Below are 17,334 nucleotides of genomic sequence, written 5' to 3' on the forward strand. Positions count from 1 at the left end.
TAAGGTCTACAGGGAAAAAAAAAAAGTTAGATTATCATATCAACTATTTTATCTATCAAGAGTTGTTAATACCACATGTTTCAGTAGATTAGCTGAGTAGCCTAACTAATACATGATATAAGTGCAAAACATTAATATATAAGTATTTGAACATTGTTTGCATTAGCCCTCTTTATGACTTGAGATGCTTTAATATCTTATAAATGATTTTAAGAGCAGAAAAAAAAGAGTAACTAAGGCCATAGAAATGGTTATAGTTGAGAGAAAAATGTAAACAAGTTCAACTACATTTTAAATTTAAAAAAGTTTAAGATAAGACACTATGATTAAAATGACATAAGTAACTATTACTATGATAAAATTGACATGCCAAGCTAATTAAAGGTTTCGTGCATCTTATGCTTTTATTGGATGCTCAATTGGGTGAGATAATATATAACTCAAGAACAAATAACAAAAGTTAAAACTGTACAGACTATACAATATTGTACAACTACGACGTGTAAAATCCAGTTTGGCTGCTATCAACAGATTCCTCGTAGCTAACATCACTGCACACCGTGATTCTAGAATCCGAGGATATTATCTCAGCATTTTCAAGCAAAAACCCGTGTATTATAGGCAAAGGGAACCCTGTCCCAAGTCGTGCATTCACATATGGTATGAAAACAGTTTCAATCATAGTCCAAATCACTGGCTGCAAAAAGAAAACAAACAAATAAATATTACAAAAATTGTGAAAGAAAGTGTTTTTGGATCCAGATCAAGATTGAAGTATGACAAGTATGCCTCTTGCATTTTGTAAAGTGATTACCATTGCCTTTAAGTGCATAACCATAATGAAATAATCTTTTCTATTCTAGATAAGCCCCTAGAAGTATAGGGACAAACCTCATTCTTCTTATGTTTAAACTTTAAAGAGGTCAATTTGCGACACTTTTTTATCACCCAATTCAATTTGTTACATTTCAAATTTAGCTGGAAAAAAAAAGGGTTGGATGGTTAAAAATTCGCCCAAAGTATAGTCAAGTTTCATCACCCAAACCGATTTGTTCCAAAAATATTTCTTTATTATTTCAGCACTAATTAGTTTTTTGAAATATATTTCATATAAAATATTTTATAAAATCAACTCCAAAAAATGGAGGATAAAAAGTGACGGTAGGTCTCCCTGCCTGATCCAGTTGACTCATCGTAATAAACTTCATTTGCCTGTTACCCAACCCACCTGTTTTGTCACATATACCAAGAAACTCTGATAAACAACAGAACCTGTTTCATTTTGCAAAAGAGCTATTTACATGACCTTCCATTGACAGATAGTTAACCTTTTGACGTCTAGAATATACCATTTTGATTACCTGAATAAGAAACATGTGCAAGGTACCAATCTTGCTCCACTTTAACGTCATGGTGAAATCATCCATTTTCAAATGACCGGTAAGGTTATTTCTGCTAATTTGTACCGAACCTGTGCCAGCAATTACCTATAGGAAGAAAAACCATTAGGTGAATGTATGATAAAAGACAAATTATCTCTCTACCCTTCAGAACATATGCATCTTATTCCAATTATTCACACTTTATTGCTTCTAAATTTCCCTAAGAGAAAACAGCATAAAAGGTAAACAAATTTGGTCTAAATCTTGTCTTGGGTTAGACACTTCATTTTGTCCACTTTATCTCGGTGTATTTTAAGTAGTGTTGACGGTCTGTGGTCTCTCAGTGACACATCAGCTCCATGTAACAAAAAGGTCAATATGCTCAAAGTTAGTAACACACTAGCTTCCACAAAATCGTAAGTGGTAGTTGTGTCATATTGCCTTCCATTAAATCTTGGAAAGTTGGTTAACAAAACAGATTATATGACCAATTTGGGGTTACCTTATACACTTTTCCCCTTTACAAAACCATAACATTGAGTTGAATTGATAAAAATTACCAATGAGATACAAGCAACGGGGATTGTCTCATCTCCTTTAAGAACATCTATGATCAAATCTGCATAAACTGTAGCACCAATTTTCTGTGATGATATTTGCACAACTGGAGGATTAGAAAGAGAAATATCCAAATTCATATCAGCATTTGGGTACTTTTTGTAGAGTTGAGGAACAATAAATCTCCACCCAGCCGTGTTAAGAAGAGATTGGTCGGGTACTTTATCAACAATCCAGTGCATAAACGTAGCCTGAAAGTAAGAAGTTAATAAGATCCTAAAGAAAGAGAGATAGCAAAATGGCAGTCGGGTACTAATGAAAACTTTATGTTATACATTATTATATGTTTATCAATTAATAACTAGTTTGCCAACTGGGATCACCAAGATTACAGTACTTTAAAAATAATCTAACTTTTTTAATAGAATAAGTTGAGAGGTTTTATGCCTTTAAACACACACTAAGCCACTTTTGACCCATTCGACCCATTTCCTTGAAAGCTATATTTTTACTCTTAGAAATCTAAGATAACCCAAATCAACAGAGTCACTTCTAGTTTACATAATAATGTACAGCTGAATGCAAGATTTAGGAGTTGCACACTCACATCGTAGTATAAAGCAGATGCAGATTTGAAGACAGCTTCATCTAGGGCAATCCCAACCATTTTTGGAGGGTCTGAGCAAGCGAGTGGTGGCTGCAAATGGTTGTGATATGCACGCGGGTCAGTTTTTGACTCTACGAATAACCCATTTATCTCGAACCCTAATGAAGTGTCACTCAAGAATGGGCTGTTAACCAATGTAACATTTAATGAGGAAGTATCATCCACTGGAATATGTCGGGGAAGAGTTTGTAGAATAGATCCAAGCTCTGAAACTTCAGTCTTCAATTTCTTGGTAATTGCCTTTTCTACTGCTGATACTATTTCTTCTTTGAAAGCATTCACAATTCTGAAAGATACAGTAGTAGAATTTTAGAAATAATTCATTCATTCAGTTTTCCTCCACTTTCTGCAAGTCTTATATGCATCTCTTTAAAGTAAAAGCCAAACAGGGCCCAAGATCACAACATTGTTTGCAGACGCTCAAGACATGACCTTTAACTTATCCAAGGGTAACTCCCGTAAACGAGTATGAAAACAAGGCATAAGGGTAAGTTCATTTGAAAAGGAAAGAAAAAGATACAGTACCTCCATGTCATTGTGTTTGGATGTGCGTTTAGATGGTATTATATGATGTTTGTTCATCAGATAACCGTGGTAAATAAACGGGTTATAGACTGCTTAGATGTGTATTTGTTGTTTGAAGTTGTGATTTGAAAAAATCAGATTTTCTGGTTGTTTGAAAAATCTAACTGTTAAAAAAACTGTAGCTAAAGATCACAAAAAAAGAAGCAGCAATATAGTGGAAAATGGAAAATGTCTTTGTAAAATGAGAGAAAAGTGTCTCAAAATTGGTTAAGTAATAATAATAAGTAATTTCAGTTTACCCTTGCTTAGTAGAGCACTAGAGCTGATATGAAACTCTTCGTAGAAGAGTTGGCCACCTGCATCTGCTAAAGTTCAGGGCCCACAGGGGAATTCAAAAAGGGACGCAGGTTCGAAACTTGCTGTGTACAATTTCGTTCCTAGATCCATGTAGTGCTCTGGCTTTGGGTTCTCACCGGCAGTTAGGATTGCAGGGTTCCTAGACTGGAAGGAAAGACTCCTTCACGCGACTAAGGGGTTCCCGGCCATTTACCCATTTTTTTAGTAGAGCCAATATGAAACTGCCATTCAAAATTTATAATTTTGATTCCTATATAACCTTGTTAGATTTTCAAGAGTTGAACATAATACTCTTATGAAAAGTTTTACAACCATGACTCCATTATCATATCATGTACTTCTTACTTGAATTTTGAAGAAAGACAGAGCAATATATGACATAAAGTCGGAAGAGTAACATACCCTTGATAGAGCCAAGATGCTCCTCCATCTAGGTTTATGGAGATATCTTGTATTTGACAATTACATTCCATCATGGAAAGTTTCAATGATCCGTCTTGATTATCCAAACCTAGAGCTATACCAATTTCCATGCCATTAACCTTAGCACATAAAACATCAATACTCAAATAAATAATAAAGTTTTCTTTAACTAATTACTAACAAAACTTTATGAAGTATGAACAAGAAAGATCATAAGAAGTATCTACTATCTACTAAAACATTGAGCACCGTACATTCTAGAGATCATGCTAACTTTTTATGTCTTTCAGCTTCATATGCAATACATAAACTTTTAAGGGGCGTTTGGATTTACTCTATTGCTTGATTCAAATAAGTTCGATAATTAGATCAAAACTAGAATATATCTGAAAGAGAATTGATCTGGCCTCAATTACATGTATAGATCATAACTTTTTTCCATTTGGTGGATGTCATATTGTCATTCATGAATCGAAGTTCTTACCTTGATTAGACATTTAACTGTAATATTCTAACTAACGAGGAAAGTAAAAAACCTAACCCATTGCTTAATTACTGTAGTTAGACATTTAACTGATTTTTAGAAATCTTGAAATTAAGAAGGATCTTTGGGATTTCTCATTTGAGTATTTACATGCATACTTTGAAAGTAGATAAAAAAATCTTTGTGTTGATGGAAACTGCTTATCTATACTATCTAATAAAACAAATCACCTTTTTTTTTCCTTAAACTTTCCGCCTTTAAAACACCAAAAATCTCCTCTCCTTTATTCACTAATTTAAACATCACCATTTAATATACCTATAATACCCTTAATGAAATAATTCACAATATAGATCCCTCAACACTTAAAATAACTACAATACCACCTTTAACATCAATTACATCATTCACCACCATCATCACCCTCATCATTGTCCCCACTACTGCCCCCACCACCGTCACCACCACCACCTCCGTCATCAATACCCCCACCGCGCCGCATTGCGTGGGCATAAGTCTAGTATTACAATAAATAGAACACTTTAATATATGTATTAAGTACCTACTTATTTTCATAGCAAATAAACCCAAATACGTTCTAAAAACGCAAACCCTTTGTTTAAATGTATTTCGTCGTCTAATTACTAGGGGGTGAACTTGCTAGAGGAGGGGTTAGAAGAAGATTGATTATGTTTATTGGCGGTTTCCTATCGGTGATGGATGTTACTCCACGCCACTAAAATAATCAGAGCAAAGTGTGTAAGTGTGTGAGAACATGACCCTCAAATGAATGATTGAGGGGAGTATTTATAGAGGCTGAGGAGACAAGGTCTGAGTACTTGTCTCCTGTGATGTCTCAGTACGGTTTGGAGCCCGTTGGGAGTGTACCTTCCTCAATGGGTATTGGCTTAGTATTACGCCATTTGTCAGGTTGGTCGGCCACGTATTATTCACATGACGTTCTACTCGTTCTATTGTGTTGGATCCGGAGCTTGGTCTGGATCGTGCAGTTGTTTCTATACGAGAGCTACACTGCTTTATGTTGCTTTGATCAAGTCATAGTGCTAACTAGGATGGTGCATTATCACCCCCTATCCTTATTCTAACATAAGAGAAAACCAAGGAGATATATGGGTTACTAAAGCACCTCGTATGAGCTTCTTATAATGCTAGTGATACAACATAGTTACACAATTTTGCTTACAAACTCAACTAAATTTACTTCTTTTCTTTCTCTTTGTTATTTTATGCAGTTATGCCACAAACTAATAAGGGTATTTTTGGGTTAGTTTATTTAAAAAGGCAGCTTTTCAGTTTCTCATTAGGAAAACACCTCAATTGTGATACTTACTACGTTAAACATTGCTAGTTACAAAATTTTGCAGTGATAGAGCAATTTGTTTTTTCTCTCTTGCTCATCTTATGCCACGTGGGTACTTTTAAGAAGACGGTCTGTGGAGTGGTTAACTGGTCACCCGGGCCACTTCCCACCACCAATGCAACACCATGTTGTTCGATTGATTTTTCCGTAGGGCCGGGGCAGGTTGAAAAAGAGAGAGGGAAGCTTGTGCGGTGGTGGAGCCATTGAAACAAAGTTTGAGTTGGGCAGCGAAGACTGGATATTGTTCTCTGCCAGGGCTGAGATCCCTGGAGGCACCCTGCGGCCAACCTTGAGAGCTTCATGGCCTTAAGTTATAAAACTGCCAGCTTATCACCTTAAACTTCTATATAAACTCTTATCGAAAAGTACCTCAAGTCGCTTCATATAATGCTACACTTACAAAATAGTGAGAAAACCTAGATTACTAACTCACACCATTGAGCTGGAGCATTACTGTGCTTCTTTTTCTCTAAACTTATGCCTAAAATCTAAATTTAGCCGCATGTCACTAACTTTGATTAAGATTAAGAGGGAGCAAAAGTGAAGTCTGTGTGTCAAACTTTGGATTAATTGGGCATGGTTTTAGGTATACGTATCATTACCCGGGTAATGTTATAAGTGAAGCATTTCTCCTTAAGCTTAGCGCCAGAGCCTATTTAACCACATCAACAATTAAGCCATAAGCTTTTTGGATACTTATATCCTACTATAAGCTAAATTAGGAAATAAAACTCAACTTCATAAGCTCATAAGCCGATAAAATGAGCTTATCGACCTTTTAAATTTTCTAAGCCAATAAACTCAAGCAATAAGCTAATCTAAATATCAGAACCCCTTAGATAATCCAAGCTCCCTAAAGACTACCTTAATTTCCAAAATCAAATAAAAAATAAAACTTTCTTAAAAATTATAAGAAAATACCTCAACAGAAGCAGTTCCACTATCAGAAATCGAAATCGGGCCAACCCAAGTACCGTAAGAATAATGCCATTTCACACTCAAATCACAACTAAAATCCGAACCGACAATAGAAACACCACCTTCACTTGGTCTAACACCAGATGACCCAACATTAACCTTATTAATAACAATATCAGACAGCAAGATGTCAACTTTACCAATTACAGGAATCTTTACAGCCTTTTCAATATCTGATATTGATGTGGGTGTGAGTGATGAGACTGCTTTTGATATTAACAAATTCTTGATGAAATCAAGACCATTTTGGGTTATGAGAATCTGGATGAAAGATTGGTCATTGGCTGTTGTTTTTGTTGGAATTAGAAGAAAAGATATAAAGATTAGATATATGATGGTGTTTGTTAATGGTGGCATTAAGAAAGATAGATATAGAATCTTGTAAGTATATCAAGATTTGAGCTTTAGGATGATAATGAGATGTGAGAAATGAGAAAATGTTGGTTTTGATTTGGACCAATTTTTTCAGGTCTGTTTTTGTTTGAGTGTGAGTTTCAATTAACAGTTTTCAATGTTGATTTACAAATCACACCTTAGACTTTTAAAGGTCTTATTATTGTAACTTTTTAAGTTTGAGACTTTGAGTGCATTTTTGTATTTACAATTTTACATAAATACATAAGTTTTGAGCTATTATAATTTGATATGTCTTGATGAAATGTATCAAAGGAAATTAGATAAATATATAAGGACGCGTTTGGTTCACAGAATATTTTTGTAAGGAATGGAATATGTCAACGGAATTAGATTATGAAGGAATGGTATTTGATGGAATATTTTTTGTTTTCTTAAAATGAGAATTAAGAAATCAAATTCCATCCAATAACCCCAAGGAATGGAGATTCCATCATTTGATGGAATGTTTACATTCCAATGGAATGAAATTTCATCATCTTTTGACAACTAAACGTACCACGGAATGGAATGAAATTCCAATTCCATTAGATTCTGTGAACCAAAAACACCCTAAGATACTGACATACTAACATCACATTTTATATATCATTACCTTTTCAAAGTTTAGACAAATTCAAATGAGAAAATAAACCCTTTCTTGACCTCCATCAATGATAGTATATCACTTATTCCAGATACTTGGTTGTGTATTTTGGTGTATTTTCTACATTGTGAAGTTAAAGCTTACAAAAGTTGAGAACAAATGAGAGTTTAATTTAGTACATGCCATGTAATGGGATTTCTTATGATAATAATGCATTTTTCTAATAATTATGTCATTACCAAAGCATGAAGCAACATCAAAAGGACTTAGTTGTAAATAGAGAGTAAGAAACTTAATTTTAAACACAAGGAGTGAAGCAAAAGAAAACTGAATAGTCTAAATAGTCTAAATAGTTCATAGGTCTAAACATCAATAGATAATTAAACTTCACTAGTCTTGATTCAAAAAGCTTTTGTACTCGAGTACGTTCCTTCTTCAACTTATCAAAGCCGTCAGCCTTCAAATTCATTTGGATAGGTTCATTCCTCATCGTCGGAGCTACCATCAAATTTATCGTATCCATGAGCTTCCAATTCCTCTAAGCCATCTTCAACTACATCAGCTGTTGGTTCCCATCCACTCATGTCAAAATGCTCCTTCAAGAAAATGCGCCTTTGCAGCCACCAAGCATATGATTCACACGTCTCCTCGTCCAAAGCCCTGCCATTTAAACAAAAAGCATATTCCAAATCTTCAACGCCAGCTTGCACAGTTAGTATATCACATGCCATCATACCCAAAACAGGATACTGCTGACGACCTTCCGTCCCCCACCACTTCAAAATCTCCATATTTTCATTTCCATCAGAAGTCATCTTTGAAAAATCCTTAGTTTTATACAAGTCTAATTCACTTGAACTAGAAGAAACTGCAACCAGATCACCAGACTTTGACCTATGCATCCTATCATAGTAATCAAACACTTCTTGCAGAACCTCAAAGAATTTTGTGAAACCAGCCATTGCAAAATCATCGCCCAACTCTAAGTTTCCGGCAATACATTCCAACATACTTTGTACCCCCATAACCCCAATTGTTGGATTTAAAGCGGCTGCACACAAATACACCGGTGACATTGTTTCGTAGTACTTCACAAACTTAGACTTCATCTCCCTAACAAGTGGCTCCCAAAAAACATCTTCTTTATATTTTTTAAACATTTTCGATATTGACAAACATTCTTCCAAAACAAGCGGTGCAGTAGGCCTTTTAGCATCAGATAGTTTCACAGTAGCAGTATGAAAAACTTCTAAAATCCCCAAAAGTGACTCAACAATTCCCCATTCCTTATCATCAATATCATTCTCACAACACTTAGTATAAAATTCAACAAGTATCGCTTTCTGATTAACGATACCACGCAACATTTTATAAGTAGTGTTCCAAATATCCGGGAAAGATAGTTCCGGATCAGTAAACTTAAACACGTTTTGCAACCAAAATCTCAACGAATTCGTCTCATTTCCAAGAACAAGCATAATCCAACAAAGTCCTAAACTTTTCAATAACAGGGTCAACAAAATCAAGACAAGACCGAACCATCGAAATCAAAACACCCGACACACAATTAGTCTCAAACAAAACACCATTCAACAACATAGGACTTAATTCTTCCTTCACCATTTTCATACAATTCTTAAAGATTCCACCGTCATCAAAACATATACTAAAGATCTTATCTTTTTCAATCTTAAAAGCAGAAATACTATCCATAATAATTTCTGGGTTATCTTCTAAATTGCCCCAAATACTAATAGTCCTTTTTGACAATTCCCATGAAACAGGATCAATATAATGACATGTCACACAAACATATTTATTATCAACATATGCAGTGTCCCATATATGTAATGTTAGACTAACTTTGCCTTGGAATGTTTCGAAATATTTAACTAAATCTTTTTTTGCGGAAATGTAGTATTTGAAAGCAAGACGTTTGAAGGTGTTTTTACTGACCCTTTGGTATGCCGGCTGTAGATATCGAAAACATGACGTCAGTGCATCTTTGTTGTCGAAGAAATGAAACGGGTGTTGTTCTTTTATTAGCCATTCAGTTGCATATCGTTCACCAAATTTTGATTGTATTCCGCCATTACGATGAAGAAGAGTAAAAAATGAAAAGTGTATATTAGGGTTAATAAAAAGGAGTAATGTGAAGAGGTATAGTGGTAAAGAAAAGATTTATAAGGGTAAAAAGATGAATATTTGGACTAAAATGCCCCTTGAAATTAGCTGTCGAGGGTATTCAAACAGTCAAAAGTTGATTTGACGGTTGGTGCCAGTTTGGAAAATATCTTTTCTTATTCCTAAGGTATTTATTTTTATTTTTTGGAAAGCTAACTCTGCCGAAAATTGTGGTAAATTAAGGCGTTAGTATCCGACCATATTTTTGATAACCTGATCAGACTATTAATGACAGAGGGTTCGCTTTTACTTTACCAGATTTGTCATTATAGACATGGGACCCCACACTATTTTGGAGCGATATGGTCGAGATACCAAAAATTTTGATTAGGATACACCATCCGTAAATTAAAATTCAAGATTTGGGAAATTTTATTTTAATAGTCATAAATTTAAACTTTAAATATTGTTGAAAGATTATAAAAATGCTAAATGCTGCACTAAAAATGTATAAAAAAAAATTGCATTTATTTACATATCAAAAACTAGCCTTAAAAGTTTATGATAATTGTTTACCAATTTAATATTTTTTTGGATGAAATTGAATCTAAAATTTGTTATATTAATCAAAATTCTTAAGGTTATCCAAATCAAGAATGTTTATTGGAAGGATGAGGTGATGTGAAGATTGTTTGTAGATAGAATATTGATATGGGTGGTGACATGGATGATGTTTATCCTCGGTTGTTTTGTGGGGAGGGATGTAGAAGGAGAAGATATGATATAAATGGTTGAATGGTTTGTTGGAAAATAGGTGATGTGAAACTTATGTGGTTGTTTGTAAGAAGGATAAATATGTTATTATTATGGATAAACAGTGTTTGTGAGAAAAATAAATGAAAAACAGATATGATATGCTGATTATGTTGTCCGTAAGAAAGACAACTTATAACCGGTGTGGATAGCCTAAATGCTTAATGTGCTAGTCATCCCCTTACCCGAGTTCTTAATATCGTCACAATTGTAATGAGACAATCGTTTTGGTATGATTTTATTACTTGTATGTTCGAGTCATATTTAGTGTAAACGAGATATGTCACCTAGGCGTTGCTCCGGGAGAAATTATATTTGTTATGTTTCGTATATGTGTCTACATAGTCTAAAGTCTCGACAGTTAGCTCTTGGTCTTACCGTTGAAAAACAACGTCGATGAAGGCGTGTACATGCACTATTTTACGGTGGGGATCATAACTTTTCTATTTGTAACTCAACGCTCGAACTTTGCTGGTTTCTTTTTTCATGGTCGACGATTTGTTTTCCATCTTAATCAAACCATAACATTGTTTTCAAAAACATTATATAGTTCGAAAGGCTAAGTTGCTATTGATCTTTTAGTTATTAAGTTTGACAGTTTTTATTCAAAGATATTAAAAAGTTATACAAGTTTTAAAAGATAATAAGTATAAAAGTAAAAAATTTCAAATAAAAGCACAAAATAACAATACAAACATAGGTAAAGCTAATTTCCAAGATTATTGAAAATCAAAAGTGAAACGAAAAATATTCCATAATAAAAAAAAATCAACCAAAATAAAATTGAAAACTAATAAGCATAACAAATTAGCATTCGGAAATGATTAAGTGTATATATTCGAAGTGACCCACTTACGTGTATATATAAGATGAGATAATCTTAAAAATATGAGAAATTTAGAAAAATAATAGTATTGAATTAAAATAAGTCATCTTCTTAAATAAAATTGAAAACAATTTAAGAGATCAAAACATCAAATCCAAAATGAAATAGATATGTCAAACTGAAAAATAAAAAACAAAAAACTGACCCAAAGAAAATGAACTTGGCCTGTTACTCAAGCCCAAATCTAAAATACTAAAAACGGGCCCAAAGAAAATGAAGTTGTTCAACTAAGAAAATGAAAACGAGCAAAAAAAATATAACGAGCCTGTTACTATTATTTGCACGCATTTTCGTAAGTTTGTTTTTAATATATATATTAATTTGTTTTTTAGAAACTTTATTTCATAGATTGAAATTGTGAACTAGTGGATAGGCGTAGATTTTTTAACTTTTAGGTTGTACTCGACACATATACTGCACTTGGTTTCTCGTGGTAATATATGTCGGCAGTTCTAAAGAGTGGGGATATAGGTATCACTATACATGTACCATTGTTAGCTTAAACAAGTTGTTTTTTGTTTTGTCAAAGGAGTTTCGAGCCAAATAATTTTGTGGAACAAGGTGTTCCGGCAATGCCACTGCCGGTCTCGTAAATCTTAAGCGAAGCCGGTAGTAGCAACACCAGTTTCAACATTCAAGAACGAGTCCATCGTTCCCAATGCCGGTCTCGCGAGTGGCTTTCACAGAGGGAGCAGAGGGAGGGAGAGAAATGACTACTCACTTCCAAAACTTTGCATAGTCACTTCCAAACTTTACAGACATAGTCACATGCAAGTCTTTAATAAACCATATATACATGCATTTCTGAAAGATCACATACAACACAAAGCAAAACATACATTATTTTCAAAAGCAAGAACATTTTCATTCATCAAATAATGATGAATTGTGTCTGCATACGAGGTGATGAAGGATCAGATGACGATGAAGAATCCATTATTTATTTTAGAAAAATGATAACTCAACTTGTATTTAGATGTGGATTTTATCTAAAGTAACACATATGCTTTGAGATATATATATATATACGAGCAAAATAATTGAGCCTGTGCCTGGTCAACTCCAACCACCTGCTACTCTGTTCCTCACAAGTGCTACAAGCGAGACCGGCATTGGAAAAGACGGACTCGCGAGACCGGCATTGGGAACAACGGACTCGTTCTTGAATGTTGAAACCAGCTTCGCTTAAGATTTGCGAGACCAGCAGTGGCATTGCCGGAACACCTTGTTCTACAAAATTATTTGGCTCGAAACTCCTTTGACAAAACGAAATTAAAATACTACTACTTCAAGAAATTTTTCTATCAAAAACATTATAACAATATGTATCCCTATGTCATTAAAAGAAGACTGATTTAGTTATAAAACCTTCAGCATATGATCATATATCATGTCATATTCAGATACAATTTAAAACCCAACCTAGATAAAACTCTTAACTTTTTTTACATATATACCACACCATCAAATGACTTACAGCAGTAAACATTATTTAACAGTAAAATCTACAATCAAGACTAGTAGCAACTAGTTATTGTTTATCTTCACATATCATTTCCCTTTCTCCTCCTTGCTTGTTCACCTGTTGATGAGTTACACAATATTATATTATGAGCAAGATCACTCTTGAGGATTCAAGTGTCCAGTACGAGCCCGAGAAAAAGGCCCATGGCCCCTAATGAATTCAAACATGTAAACAAAAGTTTTTATAAATGATGATTAAAGTTGTAAATAACATTTTTTGTTTTTTTTTTTATCTTTGTGGTCGCCTCAGTATAGTTGTTTAACGATTTTTTATTAATAAATAAATCATCAAAGTAAGTTGAAGGCAGTACTAATATTTTGCCAATCAGAAGGGGTGTTTTTACCTTAGAATACTCCTTAGTGAACCCATAACTTGGTGAGGTTTTTCGCCTCGAGATACTTGTAGCCTTGAGCCTGTTTCGAGCTGGTTTGTAGTAAGATTTTTCACCCGTTTTTGAGCTCAAAGAGACATTATCAAAATGCATAGACACTTCATTTGATCCACAACTTTCCTTCTCTTCCCCTGCTAAATCTGATAGTATTTGACTCTGTACCATTAGTTTTTGACTCCCATTTAACTGTTCAAATTGTTTGCTAATGTCCCCAAAAGAAGTGTCGTGTTGCCGGGTTGCCATCCATCTCTCAAGCCAACTCCAACTCATATTTGCTTCTGACTCATTCCCATTTCGTACATTTTGTTTCTTCTTTGAGCAGATCCTCAGCTATATAAAGAAAATTCTTAACTAAGTTTACAAGTTGCAACATTCATGGATGACAGAAGTGTATGATATGCCTAAAAGTCTAAGGGAAATGCTAAATACAACCCTAAGAGCTGTATTTAACATGCATAAAAAGACTTGTACCTTCCATATTAAAAGTCCACCCCTGATTTTCATGGTAAAGGTACAAATAATTTATGCACCTTAGGGCTGTATTTAGCAAACCCCAAATCTAAAAGATTACATTAGATCAATAATTGTGTATTTATAAAGACGGTTGTGGAAAATATGATTAAAAGGCTTCATCAGATCAATAATTTTGTACTTCTTTCCATAGAATAACTATATAAGAATAACAACTTTTTTTTTTTTTAAAATGGCCTAGTTAAAATTTTGGCCAAATTTGAGCAAGACATTCAACTAGAACCGTTTATGTGTTACCTCTCTTAGACCTAAAACTATAGGGAAAGTTATATTATTACATAAAAAGTCAAATGCTACCTGCTGTGAGAAAGCATAAGCGAGTGCCCTTTCGCGCCTGGTAGATGCCTCGAGTCTATTCTGAATCCTCATTCTTGATATGTTGCTACTCACAGTGCTATCGTCCCAATCTTCCTGCTAAAACAAAGCAAAAGTTTGTGCACATTAGCTAGAAGTGGCAAAATGGGCGGGTTGGGGTTTCAACGGGTCAAACATAATCTTTTTGTGCAATTAGAATGGGTCGGGTTGGGTCAGGACAAGCCAACCTGCAACAGTTTTTAGCCATTGGTTTTATTATTCTGTAAATGACATATGTGTATAAGTATGACATGATTTTTATATTCTGATTTTTTATGTCTCCGGCTTTAGAATACGCTCCTGAATTTCTGATTACTCACAACCCATTCGGGCCATCAACCTTATCATTTGTAGACCCGTTATAAGGGGGGAAATGGTTCTCAAAATAACCACCTCTAATTTTATAGCTTAACACATTGATTTTAATCATTTTATTATTGTGCAAGTACCTTTAGTCTCAATGTTTGTGCCTTAACTCCCTTTGTATGCTTTATACGACGCGCAAAACTCTCACTACACTCGTTAAATTCAACCACCGAGTTCCCAGTTTGGACTTCTATTGATGTTGCTATTGATTCTTTACTTGGACTTCCTAAGGGCACTGCAACCTCTTGATCAACAACACTCGCAGATTTAAGGCTTTCAATTAGTCTTCTGGCCTGATCATTTTCAAAAATCTTATAAGCATTTAGATTTAAATTTCAAGAAAACATGGAAATGAGTTTATGAAATGACCCGAAAACTTCTAAATGCTGACTGAATGACAACTGCAGCATCATGTTCAGATTTTAAATTAGTCTTTTCCTCTGACTCTAGAGTGTCATTAGATTTTTCTGAAATGGGCTGTGTGACACTAGCCTCAGAACCTTTGATAGATGAATCATCATCGATTCTTGAACTAAAAATAGTAGCTTTTGAAGTTCTGCAAGAACCCGAATAATGATCTAGAAAAACGGAAGTACTCATGGCTTCTTTCGAGCTTTTTCTAGAGTCCATATCTTCTTCAGCCATAACCGAATTGTATTCATCACCACAAAGGTATGATCTCACACTTGCCCATCTCTTTCTTTCAACTGCATTGTTTCTGATCACCTAATTTGACAACAGCAACAAAAAAAAAGATTATAAATATACAAATGTATACATGTGATCATATGTATGTAAGATTAATTAAAACACTCACATTGGTGTCATGAGTGGTTCCGAAAGATCGATTTTTAGAGAACACACTCCTCACTAGTTCTCCAGTGATTCCCATCTCTATAACTGACAGAGTTCAGTTAGTTTGTTTTGGTTATATCAGCAAATAAAGGAATAAAAAAATACCCCATATATAAGTTTCTTGTTGTACAAAGAATAATAATGTACTATGGTCCACTTGTATTCATTTTTTATCTGTTATTAGTAGTATGTTTAATCAGTTTTTACTATAAAAATGTAATTAGAAAAGAAAGAAAGAAAGAAACTGCTCACTATCGTCTTTCGCGGGTTTTGAGCCATAATACCTTGACGGTGTATGAGATAGGTTAAGATGTAGGCAGACCTTACCTCTACCTAGGCATAGAGGCTGCTTATAGTATCTACCGAACTTGGTACAATAGGACCTCCAACCTTTGCATGGAATGAAGATCGAACCCTTGACCTCTGTTTCTAAAGACCAGACTGTTTACCACTGATCCAAACCCTGGTTATAAAAATGTAATTAATTAGTGTAATCAATAAATGTTCCTTGGTGCTGCTGGTCTTAGTGTTATGGGTCACCTATCAATCCAATAAATTGTGGGTTCTGATGTTAAGGCGGACAACTTGTGTATTAATGTCTTTCTTATATACATCGTTTAGAGCTTTCCGTATAGTTGGTTACGAATGAGATAACTTTACATATATGATCACATTTTTAATTTAGTCGAGTGAACGCTTTCTTTTTAGCATGCCGGTGACAACATTGCCTTTACAATTGTCCTTGAGGTAATGTTTGTAAGCCGATCAACAATTTATATATGTTTTTTTTGTGTGTGTGGATTTAATAAGTATCAATTTCACATTGAAAGAGCTATGAGCCTATGAGTGAAAAATTATGATGATAATCACTTAATAATTAATAAAAATTAAGAGAGCATATAATAGGCTGGATTAGGCAGGTGCTAAAGAACTTTAGAGCTGGAAGTATAATAAACTTTAGATCAAGGAAGCGATGAGTAAAACTGTAAAGTAAAGTGTAGATAAGAATTATCAAGTACGTTTCTATTTTTTAACATTTCGTTTTTATATTTATTTCTAACGATAGTGCTTTTGAGCACATGGTTGGTAGCAGATTGGGTTTGCATAAAGTTTTCTTGCTAGTAGGGTTATGTCTATTCCATAATAATTTCTTTTTTTTTAGATGATAGTGCACTTTTAGTTTTGGCCCCTCGATCTAGAACTAAAAACATGTGGGAATGCTAGCAATTCAATTATCTAAATCGAATATCATATCAATGGTGCTTTCTAATACATAGTAGAGATATACAGGTCATGGCTGACATATACTTATTTTTATGTTTTAAAGTAGTCATTTACGATTATCAACATACTTAACCATCATTTGGATGTCCTTCTAATTAATTAAGGTCTAGTAGACATCTTGGTTCGAATCTTGTTATGGATACATTTTGGGATGACCAGATCATTAAAAAAACGTGAACTCATTTATTTTTTTTTAAACGCCAGGGTGTATATAGTTTGAACTCGACTCATTTCAGGCCTTACGTGCGTGTAACATTTGATCAGTCTGCTGGTAAGTGTTTTTGCTGCCGGCTCAAGATTGTCTTGTTCACTATGTACATATCTAAATAAAGGGTGCAACAGATAGACAACCGGTGGTTAATTTAATTAGTTACATGTCTAACAAAAAGATCGACTAGAACACGTGATTAACTAAAAACATATATATGCCAGCATAATGAGAGAAGAAAT

The 17,334-nt window shown here is 34.2% G+C and overlaps 2 protein-coding genes across 3 annotated transcripts; both read right to left on the reverse strand.

Moving 5' to 3' along the window:
* Positions 1-375: 375 nt before the first annotated feature.
* LOC122592995 (putative BPI/LBP family protein At1g04970) lies at positions 376-7,183 on the reverse strand. The gene is made up of 6 exons (XM_043765325.1): positions 6,699-7,183; positions 3,892-4,031; positions 2,548-2,893; positions 1,943-2,191; positions 1,362-1,487; positions 376-697 (listed from the first exon to the last, which is right to left on the reverse strand). The coding sequence occupies exons 1-6, from the start codon at positions 7,110-7,112 to the stop codon at positions 494-496; spliced, it is 1,479 nt and encodes a 492-aa protein (XP_043621260.1). The 5' UTR covers positions 7,113-7,183; the 3' UTR covers positions 376-493.
* A 5,818-nt stretch (positions 7,184-13,001) lies between these two features.
* On the reverse strand, positions 13,002-15,667 carry LOC122593550 (protein IQ-DOMAIN 33). 2 transcript variants are annotated; one of them, XM_043765973.1, is made up of 6 exons: positions 15,563-15,667; positions 15,115-15,471; positions 14,829-15,038; positions 14,323-14,436; positions 13,447-13,824; positions 13,002-13,160 (listed from the first exon to the last, which is right to left on the reverse strand). In XM_043765973.1, exons 1-6 carry the CDS (start codon positions 15,635-15,637, stop codon positions 13,110-13,112), a joined length of 1,185 nt encoding a protein of 394 aa, XP_043621908.1. In that variant the 5' UTR covers positions 15,638-15,667; the 3' UTR covers positions 13,002-13,109. The 2 variants fall into 2 exon arrangements, with proteins under 2 accessions (XP_043621908.1, XP_043621907.1); XM_043765972.1 differs by having other exon boundaries at positions 14,323-14,439.
* Positions 15,668-17,334: the final 1,667 nt, after the last annotated feature.

This window comes from Erigeron canadensis, chromosome 3 (genome assembly GCF_010389155.1).
Source record: "Erigeron canadensis isolate Cc75 chromosome 3, C_canadensis_v1, whole genome shotgun sequence".
NCBI lineage: Eukaryota > Viridiplantae > Streptophyta > Magnoliopsida > Asterales > Asteraceae > Erigeron > Erigeron canadensis.